General features: G+C 38.9%; 1 protein-coding gene and 1 long non-coding RNA gene across 5 annotated transcripts; both read left to right on the top strand.

Annotated features, from left to right (window-relative positions):
- The first annotated feature begins 375 nt into the window (after window positions 1–375).
- LOC123510991 lies at window positions 376–5,657 on the top strand. The gene is made up of 4 exons (XR_006676676.1): window positions 376–388; window positions 2,957–3,001; window positions 3,815–3,901; window positions 4,389–5,657. It is a non-coding gene; the product is annotated as an uncharacterized LOC123510991 (long non-coding RNA).
- A 2,854-nt stretch (window positions 5,658–8,511) lies between these two features.
- LOC123510990 (motile sperm domain-containing protein 1-like) lies at window positions 8,512–13,184 on the top strand. 4 transcript variants are annotated; one of them, XM_045266581.1, is made up of 5 exons: window positions 8,512–8,621; window positions 10,361–10,510; window positions 10,906–11,069; window positions 11,289–11,613; window positions 11,920–13,184. In XM_045266581.1, the coding sequence occupies exons 1-5, from the start codon at window positions 8,573–8,575 to the stop codon at window positions 11,952–11,954; spliced, it is 723 nt and encodes a 240-aa protein (XP_045122516.1). In that variant the 5' UTR covers window positions 8,512–8,572; the 3' UTR covers window positions 11,955–13,184. The 4 variants fall into 4 exon arrangements, with proteins under 4 accessions (XP_045122516.1, XP_045122519.1, XP_045122518.1 ...); XM_045266584.1 differs by lacking the exon at window positions 8,512–8,621 and adding an exon at window positions 9,197–9,342; XM_045266583.1 differs by lacking the exon at window positions 8,512–8,621 and adding an exon at window positions 9,413–9,437.
- The last annotated feature ends 275 nt before the right edge of the window (window positions 13,185–13,459 follow it).

Raw genomic sequence — 13,459 nt, 5'->3', positions numbered from 1 at the left:
TAGATAAATAAATGCTTGGAAATATTTATAACTTAAATCTTAGAGCTTGATATTTTCTTAGATTAATTTCAGTCTCAGTAAGTTCAAATATATTCAGTTTATTTTCAGTAATATGCGTAAGTGCAGATATCAGACAATCTTCAAAGAATATACATGTTTTACAGAAAAGCCTTTAAACGTTACACTTAATTCCACTTGATTAAGATTCGATCCTTCTTAACTTATTTCAATCCTTTTTATATCAGAGCTGAATGTGATAAAGTGTTGCTCATTATTTGTTCCTGTGTTTCCCTCCTCCTCTGCCTCTTCCTTTTACTCCCCATCCTCCTCCTCCTTCTCCTCCTCCTCCTCCTCCTCCACGCAACTGCCACCTCAGAAACACCCCCTGGTAAGTAAATCTATATTCTAATTCGTTGTTTGTCATTCTCTTCTGTGTGTCGGTTAGCTGCAAACAATTATCTCCTTTCTGTAGCATCATCATCTATTCTGCTTGATTATTAATGGCTGTGTAGAATATCGTGTTGTGATCATCGTATGTATAGAAATCAGAGGAATAACTGTAGTTTCCTATGGTGAATATAATGTCTCTCTCTCTCTCTCTCTCTCTCTCTCTCTCTCTCTCTCTCTCTCTTTCAAACACTACATTAGAAAAAAAAACGATATACAATAAAAGAAAACCACAATTTCTTAAGAAGCATAATTTTCTTGGAGTCTCTTTTACATTTATTACTTTTACAATTATTACTTTCACCTCCGCGTCCCTTCCCGTCCACTAGAATTATTCCGTTTTATCTGTCCCCACTCTCTTTTTCTGTCCCCTTTGAAGGTAAACACACAAGCTCTCGTTTTCTGTTTTTAAGGTAGACTGCAGCTTTGGCATTCCAAGAAAACGAGATACTGATAAAAAAAGTAAATAAATAACCAGAGAGAGAGAGAGAGAGAGAGAGAGAGAGAGAGTAATCGCCACACAGTCCGTCCACACACTCATTACTCTCACAAGACGAAAAGCGATAAGACCAGAAGCAAAAATTACTCTCTTTTCAACATGTTTCCTCATATCTATCTGTTGGTCGCGTCTCTTACTTGCTTTCCCCGAAGACCGTGGCACATTAACCGCGATAACACTGAAGGGTGAAAGAAACACTCCCGCCAAGCCAAAGGTGGGCAGAGAGACGAGAAGGGATTAAAAAAACGAGGGATGAGATGAAATGGTCGTGGTAATGTGAATACGTCTTGTGCATCCTTTCGTCTGGAATATTTAGACACTGCGTAGGTATAGCTCAGGCGCTCTCTCTCTCTCTCTCTCTCTCTCTCTCTCTCTCTCTCTCTCTCTCTCTCTCTCTCTTAGAATCCACTTATTTTCTGTGCGATGAGGAAAAAAAAACTTAAAATCTTGCAAAATCTAAATAACGTGAAATAAATTGTCACGTAAATGAGGAAAGAAACGCAACATTTTCTTCACTCACATCTTAGAAAACAGACCCCAAAAATGTATATTAGACTTATATAAAGGAAAACAACATAAACCACGATTTCTTTACATATTTTAAAACGTTTCGTCAACTTACTAACTTTATACGTCTGGTGTAAGAGAGAGAGAGAGAGAGAGAGAGAGAGAGAGAGAGAGAGAGAGAGAGCGTATTTATCTAACTAATCATTTGTGGTCTTTCAAAATCTTAAGACACCAAAAACAAAAAGAAAACGAGATTAACCTTCGATAATTACTTGAAATACCACAAAATAAACACTTAACACAATGAAAATGACACCCACCCACACCCTCGCCGCCCACAAACCTCCAGTGAGCGCATACAATTAGCGTGGGCGTGCGTGGTGGTGGTTGGGAGGAATAGCAAGCCGACCCGTCAACTTGCTTCCACATTCCCCTCGTCACAACCTTCCATGTCAAAGTTTAATCGAAAAAGTGACGTTCAGGATTACGAAGATTTGGATGCATTTTGGGGCGACACTTGAAGCTTCTTAGTGGAACGGAAAGGTGAAGGTTGTGTCTTGGTGAAGGAAACTGTGATACTTCTACACACATTCCCTCATTACTTTTTGTCTTGGTGATGGAAACTGTCGTACTTCTTGGTAAATTCGCCTCATTACTTCTCTACATTGTCTGTTAGTTAGTGTTGAAGGAATATGAGGGAAGGTTTGTGCAATGTAGTTTGTGATGAAGTTGTTTGACATGTTTCTGGTGTGTGTGTGTGTGTGTGTGTGTGTGTGTGTGTGTGTGTGTGTGTGTGTGTGTGTGTGTGTGTGTGTGTGTGTGTGTGTTGTATATTCGTTTCAGTACCTTTGGCTTGTGTTGTTGCACTCTTCTTGATATTGTTTGTGTTGTTAGTGTTGAGGAAATATAAGAGTGCTTTGCGTAATGTAGTTTGTGTTTGAGCTTGTTTGTCTTGTGTGTGTGTGTGTGTGTGTGTGTGTGTGTGTGTGTGTGTGTGTGTGTGTGTGTGTGTGTGTGTGTGTGTGTGTGTGTGTCAGCATGGGTTGTGTTACTCTTGTTTTCCATCTTCTTATCAGAATTTATCTTCTCTCGTTCATTGGGAGTGTTTAAGTCATAGCAAACATTTTTCCACTTCCTCCACCTCTTCCTTTCTCACTCATTCACTCACACACTTTTATCTTCCCACAGCAGTTTGTTGATGTTTGATGACTCGTAATGAATGATTTTTTCTTATCATTTAACACACAGCAAATATTTTTCCTCTCTTCCTCCTTCCTCACTCACTCACACATTAGCGCTATTTCTAACACACTTTTGTCTTCCTATAGTAGTTTGTTGATGTTTGATGACTCGTAACGTGTTCTTTTTCTTTACTAAACATTGTGTGATAAATCTTAAGCGGATATTGATGCATTTATTAATTCTATGTGATGCTTTATAAAGATACTGATACTTTACTAATATCTACTCATGTCCTTGCTTATCTCTCTATCTCTCCCGCAGGACTGCCAACCGGTATGGTATTTCACGGAAGAGAAACCATAGATTGTTAGTTCACGTGTAACGCTAAGATTAGTACTGTCCTTATAGTTATAGTAATAGTAATAAAGACAAGTAATCATAACACTTGCTGCCATTCCTGTCTGCTCATTGTGGTGTAACAACTACGTGTGTGTACAACAAAAGTAATGGTAGCAAGAATGGCGATATGTTATGGCTGATATACATTAACATATACTGAACATACTGTGATATATACCTAGTTTTTATATTTCTCCTCTTCCTCTTCCTACCGCCACCACTATTATACTAAAATCCACACCCTACCCTTTCTTCTCCTCCACTTCTCTTCCTATACTATATACTACTGCCGCTCCTCCTTTTCTTTCTTTTTTTTTCCTCCACCTTTCCCCACCACCACCACTACTACTACTATACCTACTCTTTCTCATCCACTTACTCTTCCTTCTACTACTACTACTACTGCTGCTCTTTTTCCTTGTCCCTCCTCTTCTTCCTAATACCACCACTACCACTACTACTACAAATCATTCCTTACTCTTTCTCCTCCACTTCCCCTTCCTACAACTATACTGCTCCTCTTTTATCCCCTCTTCCTCCTCTCCCTACCACTACTATAATATTATTCTTTATTTTCCTTTTCTTACTGCTGTTCCTCCTACTGGCCTACCTCACTGCTCTCTCCCTCTCACTCCTCCTCTAAAACCATCACCCGACCGTCCCTCTTCCCCCATCACTGCCTCTCTAATCCCTCCACACAACGACCGCCGCTCCCACCCTCCTCCCTCACCCTCCTGACCTTAATGACCTGAGCTGACCCCGTCCCACTTGTCCCTGCAGTACGAGCTGGCGGCGGCGCTACTGGCCAGATCACGTGACGTCGCCCCCAAGAGATTGAGTCAAGTTCTACAGCCACATTTCCACGGGGTGAGGAATATATAGCTACATTTTAAGGTCCTGTAGTTAGTCTGTGTTCTTAGGTTAGGTTAGGTTTAGTTGGGTTGGGTTGGGTTGGGATAATCTCGGAAAATTTTAAGGAAAGTTTTTTTTTTTTTTATGAGTGGTATGTTAAATGACTTATGTGTGCGAGGTTAGGTTACGTTAGATCTCTCTCTCTCTCTCTCTCTCTCTCTCTCTCTCTCTCTCTCTCTCTCTCTCTCTCTCTCTCTCTCTCTCTCTCTCTTCTAGAAATGGACCTGTTACTTCTTATCTTTCTCAGTTCATATATTCACACCACACACACACACACACACACACACACACACACACAGAGAGAGAGAGAGAGAGAGAGAGAGAGAGAGAGAGAGAGAGAGAGAGAGAGAGAGTTTCATATTATATTTTCCAATAATAATAATGATAATAACAATAATGATGATGAGAATGATAATGATAACAATAACATTCTCTCTTCCAGGGTTCCTTCGGTAGAGTACAGGTGTGATGATTCTGCCTTCACCTGGCCCGCCCACGCCCACAACTTATCCTTTAATTAGTCCCCAGCCTGCCCTCCACCTGCACCTCGCTGCTCACTTGTCCTTACCTGCCAACAGCACTCACTCTCTATCTCACACTTTATTTTTTATATCTACGTATTCACTCTTCGAGGCTGGACAACTTACCATTTTCTTTGTGACTAATATGGAGTAGCTCAAATGTTATGGACTTGGTGATATAAAGACTCCTTGGGCTGATGGAATCTTTATGATGTTAAGTTGCCTCACTGTATGTTTCCTCGTGTGACATGCAGTAAGGGGCTGCTGGCACCATAACAAGTCCCTAACACGTTGAGTAAGGTGGGATTAGTAAGAGGGGCTGATCTCACTAACTACTTTATATAACTCATGATATTTCTTGTTATCACCATTCATTAAGTTTTCCCATCATTCCGTAAGCGACTCGTGTTTTCCCTTCGCTTCCCATCTATGCCCATTCTTTAAACTACCAACCATAACTTATTGTATCCCCAAAGTCTCATTAACAACTGCTTACTCATGTTGTTCTTTCCTATTATCACCATTCATTAAGTTTTCCCATAATTTCGTAAGCCACTCGTGTTCTCCCTTCGCTTCCCATCCATACCCATTCTTTAAACTACCAACCATAACTTATTGTATCCCCCAAAGTCTCATTAACAACTGCTTACTCATGTTTTTCTTTCCTATTATCAACATTCATAAAGTTTTCCCATAATTTCGTAAGCCACTCGTGTTCTCCCTTCGCTTCCCATCCATACCCCAGTCTCATTAACTGCTTACCTTATTATGCCTATACTCACGTCCTTCCCTCCCTCAATTCTTATCCGTATCCTTTCATTAAATTACCACCATTACTTATTCAATTACTCTCAAAGTTTCATTAACTGCCAACTCGATTATGTACTCCATATCACAGCCTTTTCCTCAGTCATGGCTGGAGTGTAGGAAAGAATGTAACTAGGAAAAAGACTGAGGAGGAGCTTTATGACTCATGCAACAGGGAACACATGAGGCTACGAATGCAGGAAGGAATATGTGAGACTTTTTTTCCGCGTTACAATTTCTTTTTTTCATTCCTGAGTTCCCTTACCTCCTTCCCTTTCACTATTGTCATTGATACACCCTTCCTTAGAAATATATTGCTACATGAGTGCACATTGTTATTTTTCCGTGTTACCTGTTCTCTCTCTCTCTCTCTCTCTCTCTCTCTCTCTCTCTCTCTCTCTCTCTCTCTCTCTCTCACTCATTCCTTCCTTAAAAATTACACTGCCACAAACCCTTCTTAAGATTATACTCGTCCTCTTCCACCCTCCCCTCCACACACACACACACACACACACTATTCTCTAGTCCCAGCAGCGCCTCTTAACCCCACTATCACAATAACATCTATAACTTCTCTGTCTGACTGTCACATACACGCGCCTATATCATATTATACTGCTCCCCTTCCACACATACACACTACCCTCTACTCCCAACCATACCTCCTAACCTTCACCATCATGAAAACCCTAACATCTATATTCTATATCTTTCTTGTCTGATATCATCCACCTATACCAATTTCCCCGCCAAAGAGATAAGATTAGCAAGATTTAAGAGGTTCACAATACCACCACTACGTCAAGGCCACACCAGGAAGACACACCAATAGAAACCTTCAGTGTCGCCTACGAGTTTCATTATCCCCTTCCTCATTTAGTTCATTTCTGTAACTTGGCGTGTTGGTGTCCCACGTGTCAGGAAAGGCGACAACCCAGGGCTATGTGTCGTGTTGCATCTGTGGTGGCTGGTGTATTCACTATATATTCTTTATATTATGTATGGTTGTAGCATTTGGAAATACACACAAGGAGGATTTTACTTCCACGCTGCTTTCTCTTATATCCTTCCTTCCCTTGTCATGATGTGATGCCGCGATGCTGGGATGGCGCCAAGGTAAGCTACGATTTAAGTTTCCCCTCCCTGAACTTTTTTTTTTTTTTTTTGTTTTCTCCGTGATACATATTGTTTTTTTGTTTTTCTGGATGCAAATTTCCCCCAACAGCCAAAATATGAGTGTGAGTGTTGATATAAAGTGTTTGGCAGTGCTGAAATAATTAACAACACCAAAAGTAATGAAATGAAATCTTTATAAACATCTACAGACAAGTATGCAATTAATAAAGAATATATGTAGCTATTTTATTCCAGTTTAAACGCAGGAGGTGGCTACAGAACACAAAAATGTCTCAAAGTTATAAATTATTGATGCACTAAAAAGCAGCTGCAGCTGGTAATCCGACGCAACAACAGGATAGAATGATAAACAGCAGACACTGCGTAAAGGAAGATGACATAAAAGATGTAGATTACGTAAACAGATACATACAAATACACATAATGATGGTAACAAACAAATTACGTAAATAGACAGGTGTATATATATATATATATATATATATATATATATATATATATATATATATATATATATATATATATATATATATAAACATACAAAAGAAGATGATAAACAGACGGAAACCAGCGAAACACACAAGCCATCCATAACTACTTACTTGTGCAATAACTATACGTGTCACAAATATTCACGTAACAAATGAGCATCGCAGTGGGATCTATATTAAAAAACACTTCCATGACGCACCTCCAACACGTCCAAAAGATATTATATTAATTAAATGATGAGTTTTTAATGATGCTTTGTACAAATCTAGTGGCAGGTTACAAAAATTCCAAATGATTAACAGGGAAACCGCCAATACGTTTAAAATACGTTTAAATTGTCGAAATTACGAGTTTTTTATTATCTACTTATATATATAAATATATATATATATATATATATATATATATATATATATATATATATATATATATATATATATATATATATATATATATATATATATATATATATATATATATATATAGTTCCAGGTAGTGACAAGTTAACAAGATTCCTACATTACTGACGGGAAATACTTTTGAAAATCTGACAATATTTCCGCGACTTTTGAAAAATGTGTGGTTCTGGTCATGGTTGAGAGAGACCATGGTTGTGGTGAGACAGCAAAGCGTTTCAGAATACGAGCCATAACAAGCTAAATAACTGTTCGCAGTATGCCCGAGAGAGAGAGAGAGAGAGAGAGAGAGAGAGAGAGAGAGAGAGAGAGAGAGAGAGAGAGAGAGAGAGAGAGCTCTATGTGCCATGTATAACAGCCTGCCTAACTAAAGTATTGTGCCAAGAGTACACATAATAATCATACGTATATGCTTGACTTAATTCCTTTCTCATCACAATAACACAACATGAATACTTTGAAATCACTGAAAATAGACATATGCATATACAGTAATACAATCACACCTAGCCTAACTTATCTATCAAGCAGACAGACAGAAAAGCAAAGATATGGATGTCTAACTTATCTATCAAGCAGACAGACAGAAAAGCAAAGATATGGATGTCTGTATATTGTATAGACACCAAACTCTAATCTTATCGCACCTAATCCAGCTACCAGACAGACACAGACAAACAAAGAGAGAAACATACAAAATGCAGACGCCAATTCTAACCTAACATATATACACAGACATCAAATTTGCAACACATACCTAGAAAGACAATTATCCTATCATAACCTGACATATACATACATACATAAAAACATATATACATTCATATATATATAAAATACTTGAAATTTACAACACTTGGCTTGAAACAAATAAACAAACAGACAGACAGACACACCACTAAGCTTAGCAACCTCTAGAGGCGCGTGACCTGACACAGGGTGAGGTGCGGGGGGCGTCCCTAGGGTGCTGTCGTCAGGTCAGCACCGAGGGCCCGAGCTGTTCTGTGGGTCAGAAGAGGTTACACTTACAAGGTGACCTGCCTTGTGGGTGGACGTGTACTCCGCTCTCGGCTTTGTATTGATGTGGTCTTTGTGTCTAGTGTTGTGTGTATAGTCGTGCAAGTGTTCTTTTGTATGTTGTAGTCGTCATTCGGTTTTATTCATTGCGTCTGTTTCGTACAGAGTAGCAAACGCAAGCTTATACCAAGAGAGACAAGAAACAACAACAAAGGAGTGACTAGAAGTTTGAAGAAATGGCTGATAAACCTAAAGTAAAATTAGAAAGTAAATATGTTATAAGAGGTATGTTTATAGTATGCATGTAACCAGGATCTCTCTCTCTCTCTCTCTCTCTCTCTGTGTGTGTGTGAAGGTAGAAACGTGCTATTTCATTGTCCTGTCATCTCAAGAGTACAATAACCATTAGTCTTTCTCACAAATGACTACTCTGTGATGGCGTAACATTGAGTACTAACTTCTGCTGTATGTGTGACGCTTCAGAGGCCACGTGTGTACATCCTTTCCGGCAATGGTGCAATAATAAAGGATAGATCCTAGACTGTCACTAGGAAAGGAATTTGACGCGTTGCTGCTTGGTAAACACTATCAGATTTCACAACGGCACGGCATTATTGTTATTATCATTACTATTATTGCTGTTACTAATGTTTTGTTATTATTGCTAAGTTTTTCTCGTGTTGCTGTTATCGTTGTCATGATGCTAAGATTATTATTAAATTAACGCACCATAATAACTCGCTGATAGTGTTTAGTTTTTGCATATGACCGGACACCTTTTATCACGTTGCGTCCTTTTAGATATAGTACAGTATGTAACTAATCTAAGTGGAGCATTTTAAATGAGGCGGTGGTCGGGTTGCCATTGGCCTCGAGTGAGGCGATGACGTAACAGCTGATGGCAGAGTGACGTCACGGCCCAGCTGTTCCTCAAAAACAATCCTTTGTGGCTCGAGAGAGGTGCTGCCTGACCCTAATTTACTGCTTTATCTGATACACGGCTGAGGTGAGTCCACGCACATGAGTAACCAAGTGAACAAGGCAGCAGCTGAGTGTGTTAAGTCCACCAGTACCTCAAAAAATTATGAATTATGAGGCAGTGTAAGTACGCTTCGTGTTGACAGTGGACATCTTGAGTATTTATTTATCAGGCCTCTGAAGATTACGTGATACGCGCAGAAGTGTAGTACTAGCCTGTGCTGGGCCGTCGTGAGGAGGTGAAGGTAGTGTGTCAAAAGTACCCAGCGAGAAGTTAAAGTGGCGACGTAGTTTGTGAGACGCAGCTAACGACAGACATTCAAGGGCGATCATTTGTGTGCCCATGTGCTTCCTTTTGTCTCAGCACTGCGTCCCCCAGGTGTTGCTTTGTTCCCACCGCCCTCACGCTCACCCTGCGCTGTCTGTAGAGGTGATGGCATGTCCTCCTACGAGCTCGGTGTGTACTGGAGTGATATGTGTAGTGTTGTGTGGCTAATAAGGTTATATAGGTGTATTTACATGGGTGTAGTAGTAAGCTGTCACTGATTGTCTAGTGTCCTGACTGTGAGTATTGGTTTAGCGTTGTTGTGTAAGAATTCTCTATTATTTACACTGAATTTGCATACTGTGTCTTAATGAGATGAACAGGTATATTTGCATACTCAGAAAAAAAGCCTCTGTTGGTTATATATTGTATTTCTTATACAGGATATTGATAATGTTGGTATAATTCTTATCTTGTAACTGTTACCTTTTTTTTATGACTGAATATAAGAAGTATTTCTCACTGTTTGCATAATTATAATGCAGAATTGTACCTCCAGAATCTTGTACACCTTACTTTGTTTATTGAATGAAGTTATAATCGTAATTAATTTAGTTTTTAATGCAGAATTGTAGCCTCAGCATCTTGTACCCCCATACTTAGTGTATTAGATGGGGTTATAGTATTCTTAATTTATTCTGTCAACCATCCTTGTACCATGGTGATGTACTAGAATATTAGTCATACTTACAAGTAATGATATGTTTATTTCTGGCTGCAGGTAATGTGGTGATGCAATCCGGTGGGCTGGATGGGCGAATTCCAGTCTTTGTCTTCCCACAGTCATTAACGTTTTATGTGGACGACATCAACACTCACAGGCAGATCCTCACACTCTACAACCCGTATGACTTCCACATTTCCTACAATGGTATGTTCCTTGGTGGTTCACACATCAAGATGTTTTACGTATACCAGGTTGAGTTAGGATTTAATGATGATGTACATTGATTCATATTATGGTTCATTATTCATTTTGATTAACAACCCATAAGATTTTCATTAATTGTTGATAGATTATTTTTTATTGATTGAACATATTGGATATGTATTTTAGTAATTGCAATTGATAAGCAAATATGATTGAAAGAAGATTGAAAGTAAAGTATCAAATGTAAATATGATGAATATGGAAAGCTGTAAAAGGTTCTATAAGTTTATAAATGAGAATTGACAATGTTTAAAGGAATGCTTTGTGTCAACTGCATATTTTTTATTTGTAATTTGTCATTTTTATCCTTTATATTATTGTGTGTGTCTTTGCAGTATTGTGTAACAATCCAGTGTGCTATGATGTGGAATCCAGCAGCGGTGTGTTGTATGCCAAGTGCTCAGTGGGTATCATTGTGAAAAGATCAAACCTTTCACTCAATGAAGCTCGGGATAGGGATTGTCTGCGCATCATCATCTATGAGGAGGGAACTAAACATGTATGACTTTTTATAACTTTTTATTAATACTTTTATACAGTATGTTATCCATTTCTTCTACATCATATTTTTTTTACTGTAAGAAGGCATTGTCTGTGATCCATAATCTGTTTGACAACCAGATGCTTTCTTGGTTCAGCACATTTGTGGAAAGACATCTAGAAAGTTATCATCACTCAATATGCCCTTAAAGCTCTACCAGTGGCTTGATCTCTACAGATCATAGGAAAGAAGGACGTCTTTGCCAACCTACAAGCTGGGTCCCCAAGTCCTGAAAGTGGAGGCGACATCGGCAAGTTTGAATCCGTCCGAGGCAGGGTGCGGTCAGGGGATCCCCAGGAACACCATTCTAGCAACAGACTTGAGCAACAGCCATTCATACCTACCCATGCACACCCTGGGCCAAGCCTCCTCCTGGTTTTTGGTGCAGTGGTATGCTTGGCAGGACTCCTTATGCCTACGCTAGGGGAAGATGAGCCCACAATGGTGCCTCCTTACCTGCACCTTAGCTCTAACATCAAAATTGTCCTTGCTTATGCCCTTGGTAAGTCTTTACTCTCTCTATCCTCTCTCTCTCTCTCTCTCTCTCTCTCTCTCTCTCTCTCTCTCTCTCTCTCTCTCTCTCTCTCTCTCTCTCTCTCTCTCTCTCTCAGATAAGGATAATCTTTAGAACTACGATTTTATATCAGAAGGATTTATCATAGTACCAGCTTCATTTCCCAAACAAAGGTCACATTGTGTTTGTTCCTTTAGGCCTCTAAAAAAGTAGTACTGATGTATGTACTTTATTCTGAAGAGAAGATAAGCTGATGTATATATTTGTTAATGCTTATCTTTTCCCCTTTGGCAGGACTACTGACCTATGCTATCCTGAAGCCCATCTAACCTTTGGCACGACAGGGAAGTACAAGCATGCTAGTGGCATCAAACCCACCGCCTTCAAGATACAAAGAAAACAAGAGACATTGATACAGAATGTTTCAGTAAATAATTTTAGCTGATGCAATTTTCTCTCTCTCTCTCTATAGAGACTAACATTCTATTTTCTACGCATTATAAAATCTCTTTGTCATAAGATTTTAGCTTTGTAGCATTTTTTACATATATTTAATGTAAGATGTATTAATTGGGAGAATTTTATATTGCTATTTAGTGCTACAAAAGGGGTACATACTGCAGAGGGTTATTTGGTATTGTCTCCTTGTGTATGCTGCTGTATATGTGTGTTGTGTGTGCATTTATTGATATATGCACACCAGAGGGAGGCATTAGACTTTTCTTTTTCTTTCTTTCTTTCTTTTTTTTTTTTCTCCTCTCCATCTCACTACTCTAATTGGCCATGTAATGTAATGTACTGTAACATTGGCTTTGTGTAGTTTTAAATACAATCCTGTAATGATGTGCTCTGGAGAAGATGAATGTGCTGCCTGTCATCTTAATCAGTACAGTAGCAAGGATGTCTCACAATATAGTATTCATGACTTCACCAGCTGATAGGATACTCTAAGAGAGTGTTGAGGACCTCATGCCTTGCAGGGTCTTCCAGGAGTGTGCTTATGACTTCATCACTAGGCAGGGTCTTCCAGGAGTGTGTTCAGGACTTCATATACCTGGCAGGGTCTTCCAGGACAGTCTGTAGGACTACACCTGGCAGAATCTTTCAGGGGAATAGCAGGAAAGATCTTGCCATAATCTAGAAACTGCTACAACGATAAGGCAGACTCAGTTCAGGATGAGCCTCCACCTGCAGGGCCTCCACTCTCCAAGCTGGGGATGTGTGAGGGGCTTGGGGGCTCCTGCAGCGTACTCAAGTCTGTATGCAAATTGCAGCTGTGACGATATGCAACCAATATGTATTATGCAATAGTGGTAGATGTTTACAAATTGTAGCGCCACCATCATCACCCTCACTTGACAGATCATGAATATCACTGAATTGTAACATAAGATTTATATACATATACTATAAATACATATATATAAATTTAATTTTATCTTTTGTATGGCTTGTGATGGAGTAATACCATGTAACTATGGTGTCTTGAAACCTTTTATGTAGCTATATTTTATTTTATACCAAGCAACTCATCATGAAGTATTAAATGTATACTTTAATAATTAATTTTGTATATCCTTATATGTCTACATTTGGTGGAAACATTTTGAAAAAAAAAAAAAAAAAAAAATAGCAAACAAAAGCAGACCTGTTATCTCGAATTAGAGATAATGGTAAAGGGGAAGGCTGGAAGTATTCCATGTTTAATATCGGGGTTGTTACTCAAGTTGTACAGTACTACTTATCTTTATTTTCCTGAGATACTATGTGTTGCATAATTGATAGCAACAAACTCCAATTAATTTTCATAATATTTATGAAAAAAAAAATGAAG

The sequence above is a fragment of the Portunus trituberculatus genome, chromosome 30 (assembly GCF_017591435.1).
Source record: "Portunus trituberculatus isolate SZX2019 chromosome 30, ASM1759143v1, whole genome shotgun sequence".
Taxonomy (NCBI): Eukaryota; Metazoa; Arthropoda; class Malacostraca; order Decapoda; family Portunidae; genus Portunus; species Portunus trituberculatus.
This window is presented reverse-complemented; position numbering and strand designations above follow the sequence as displayed.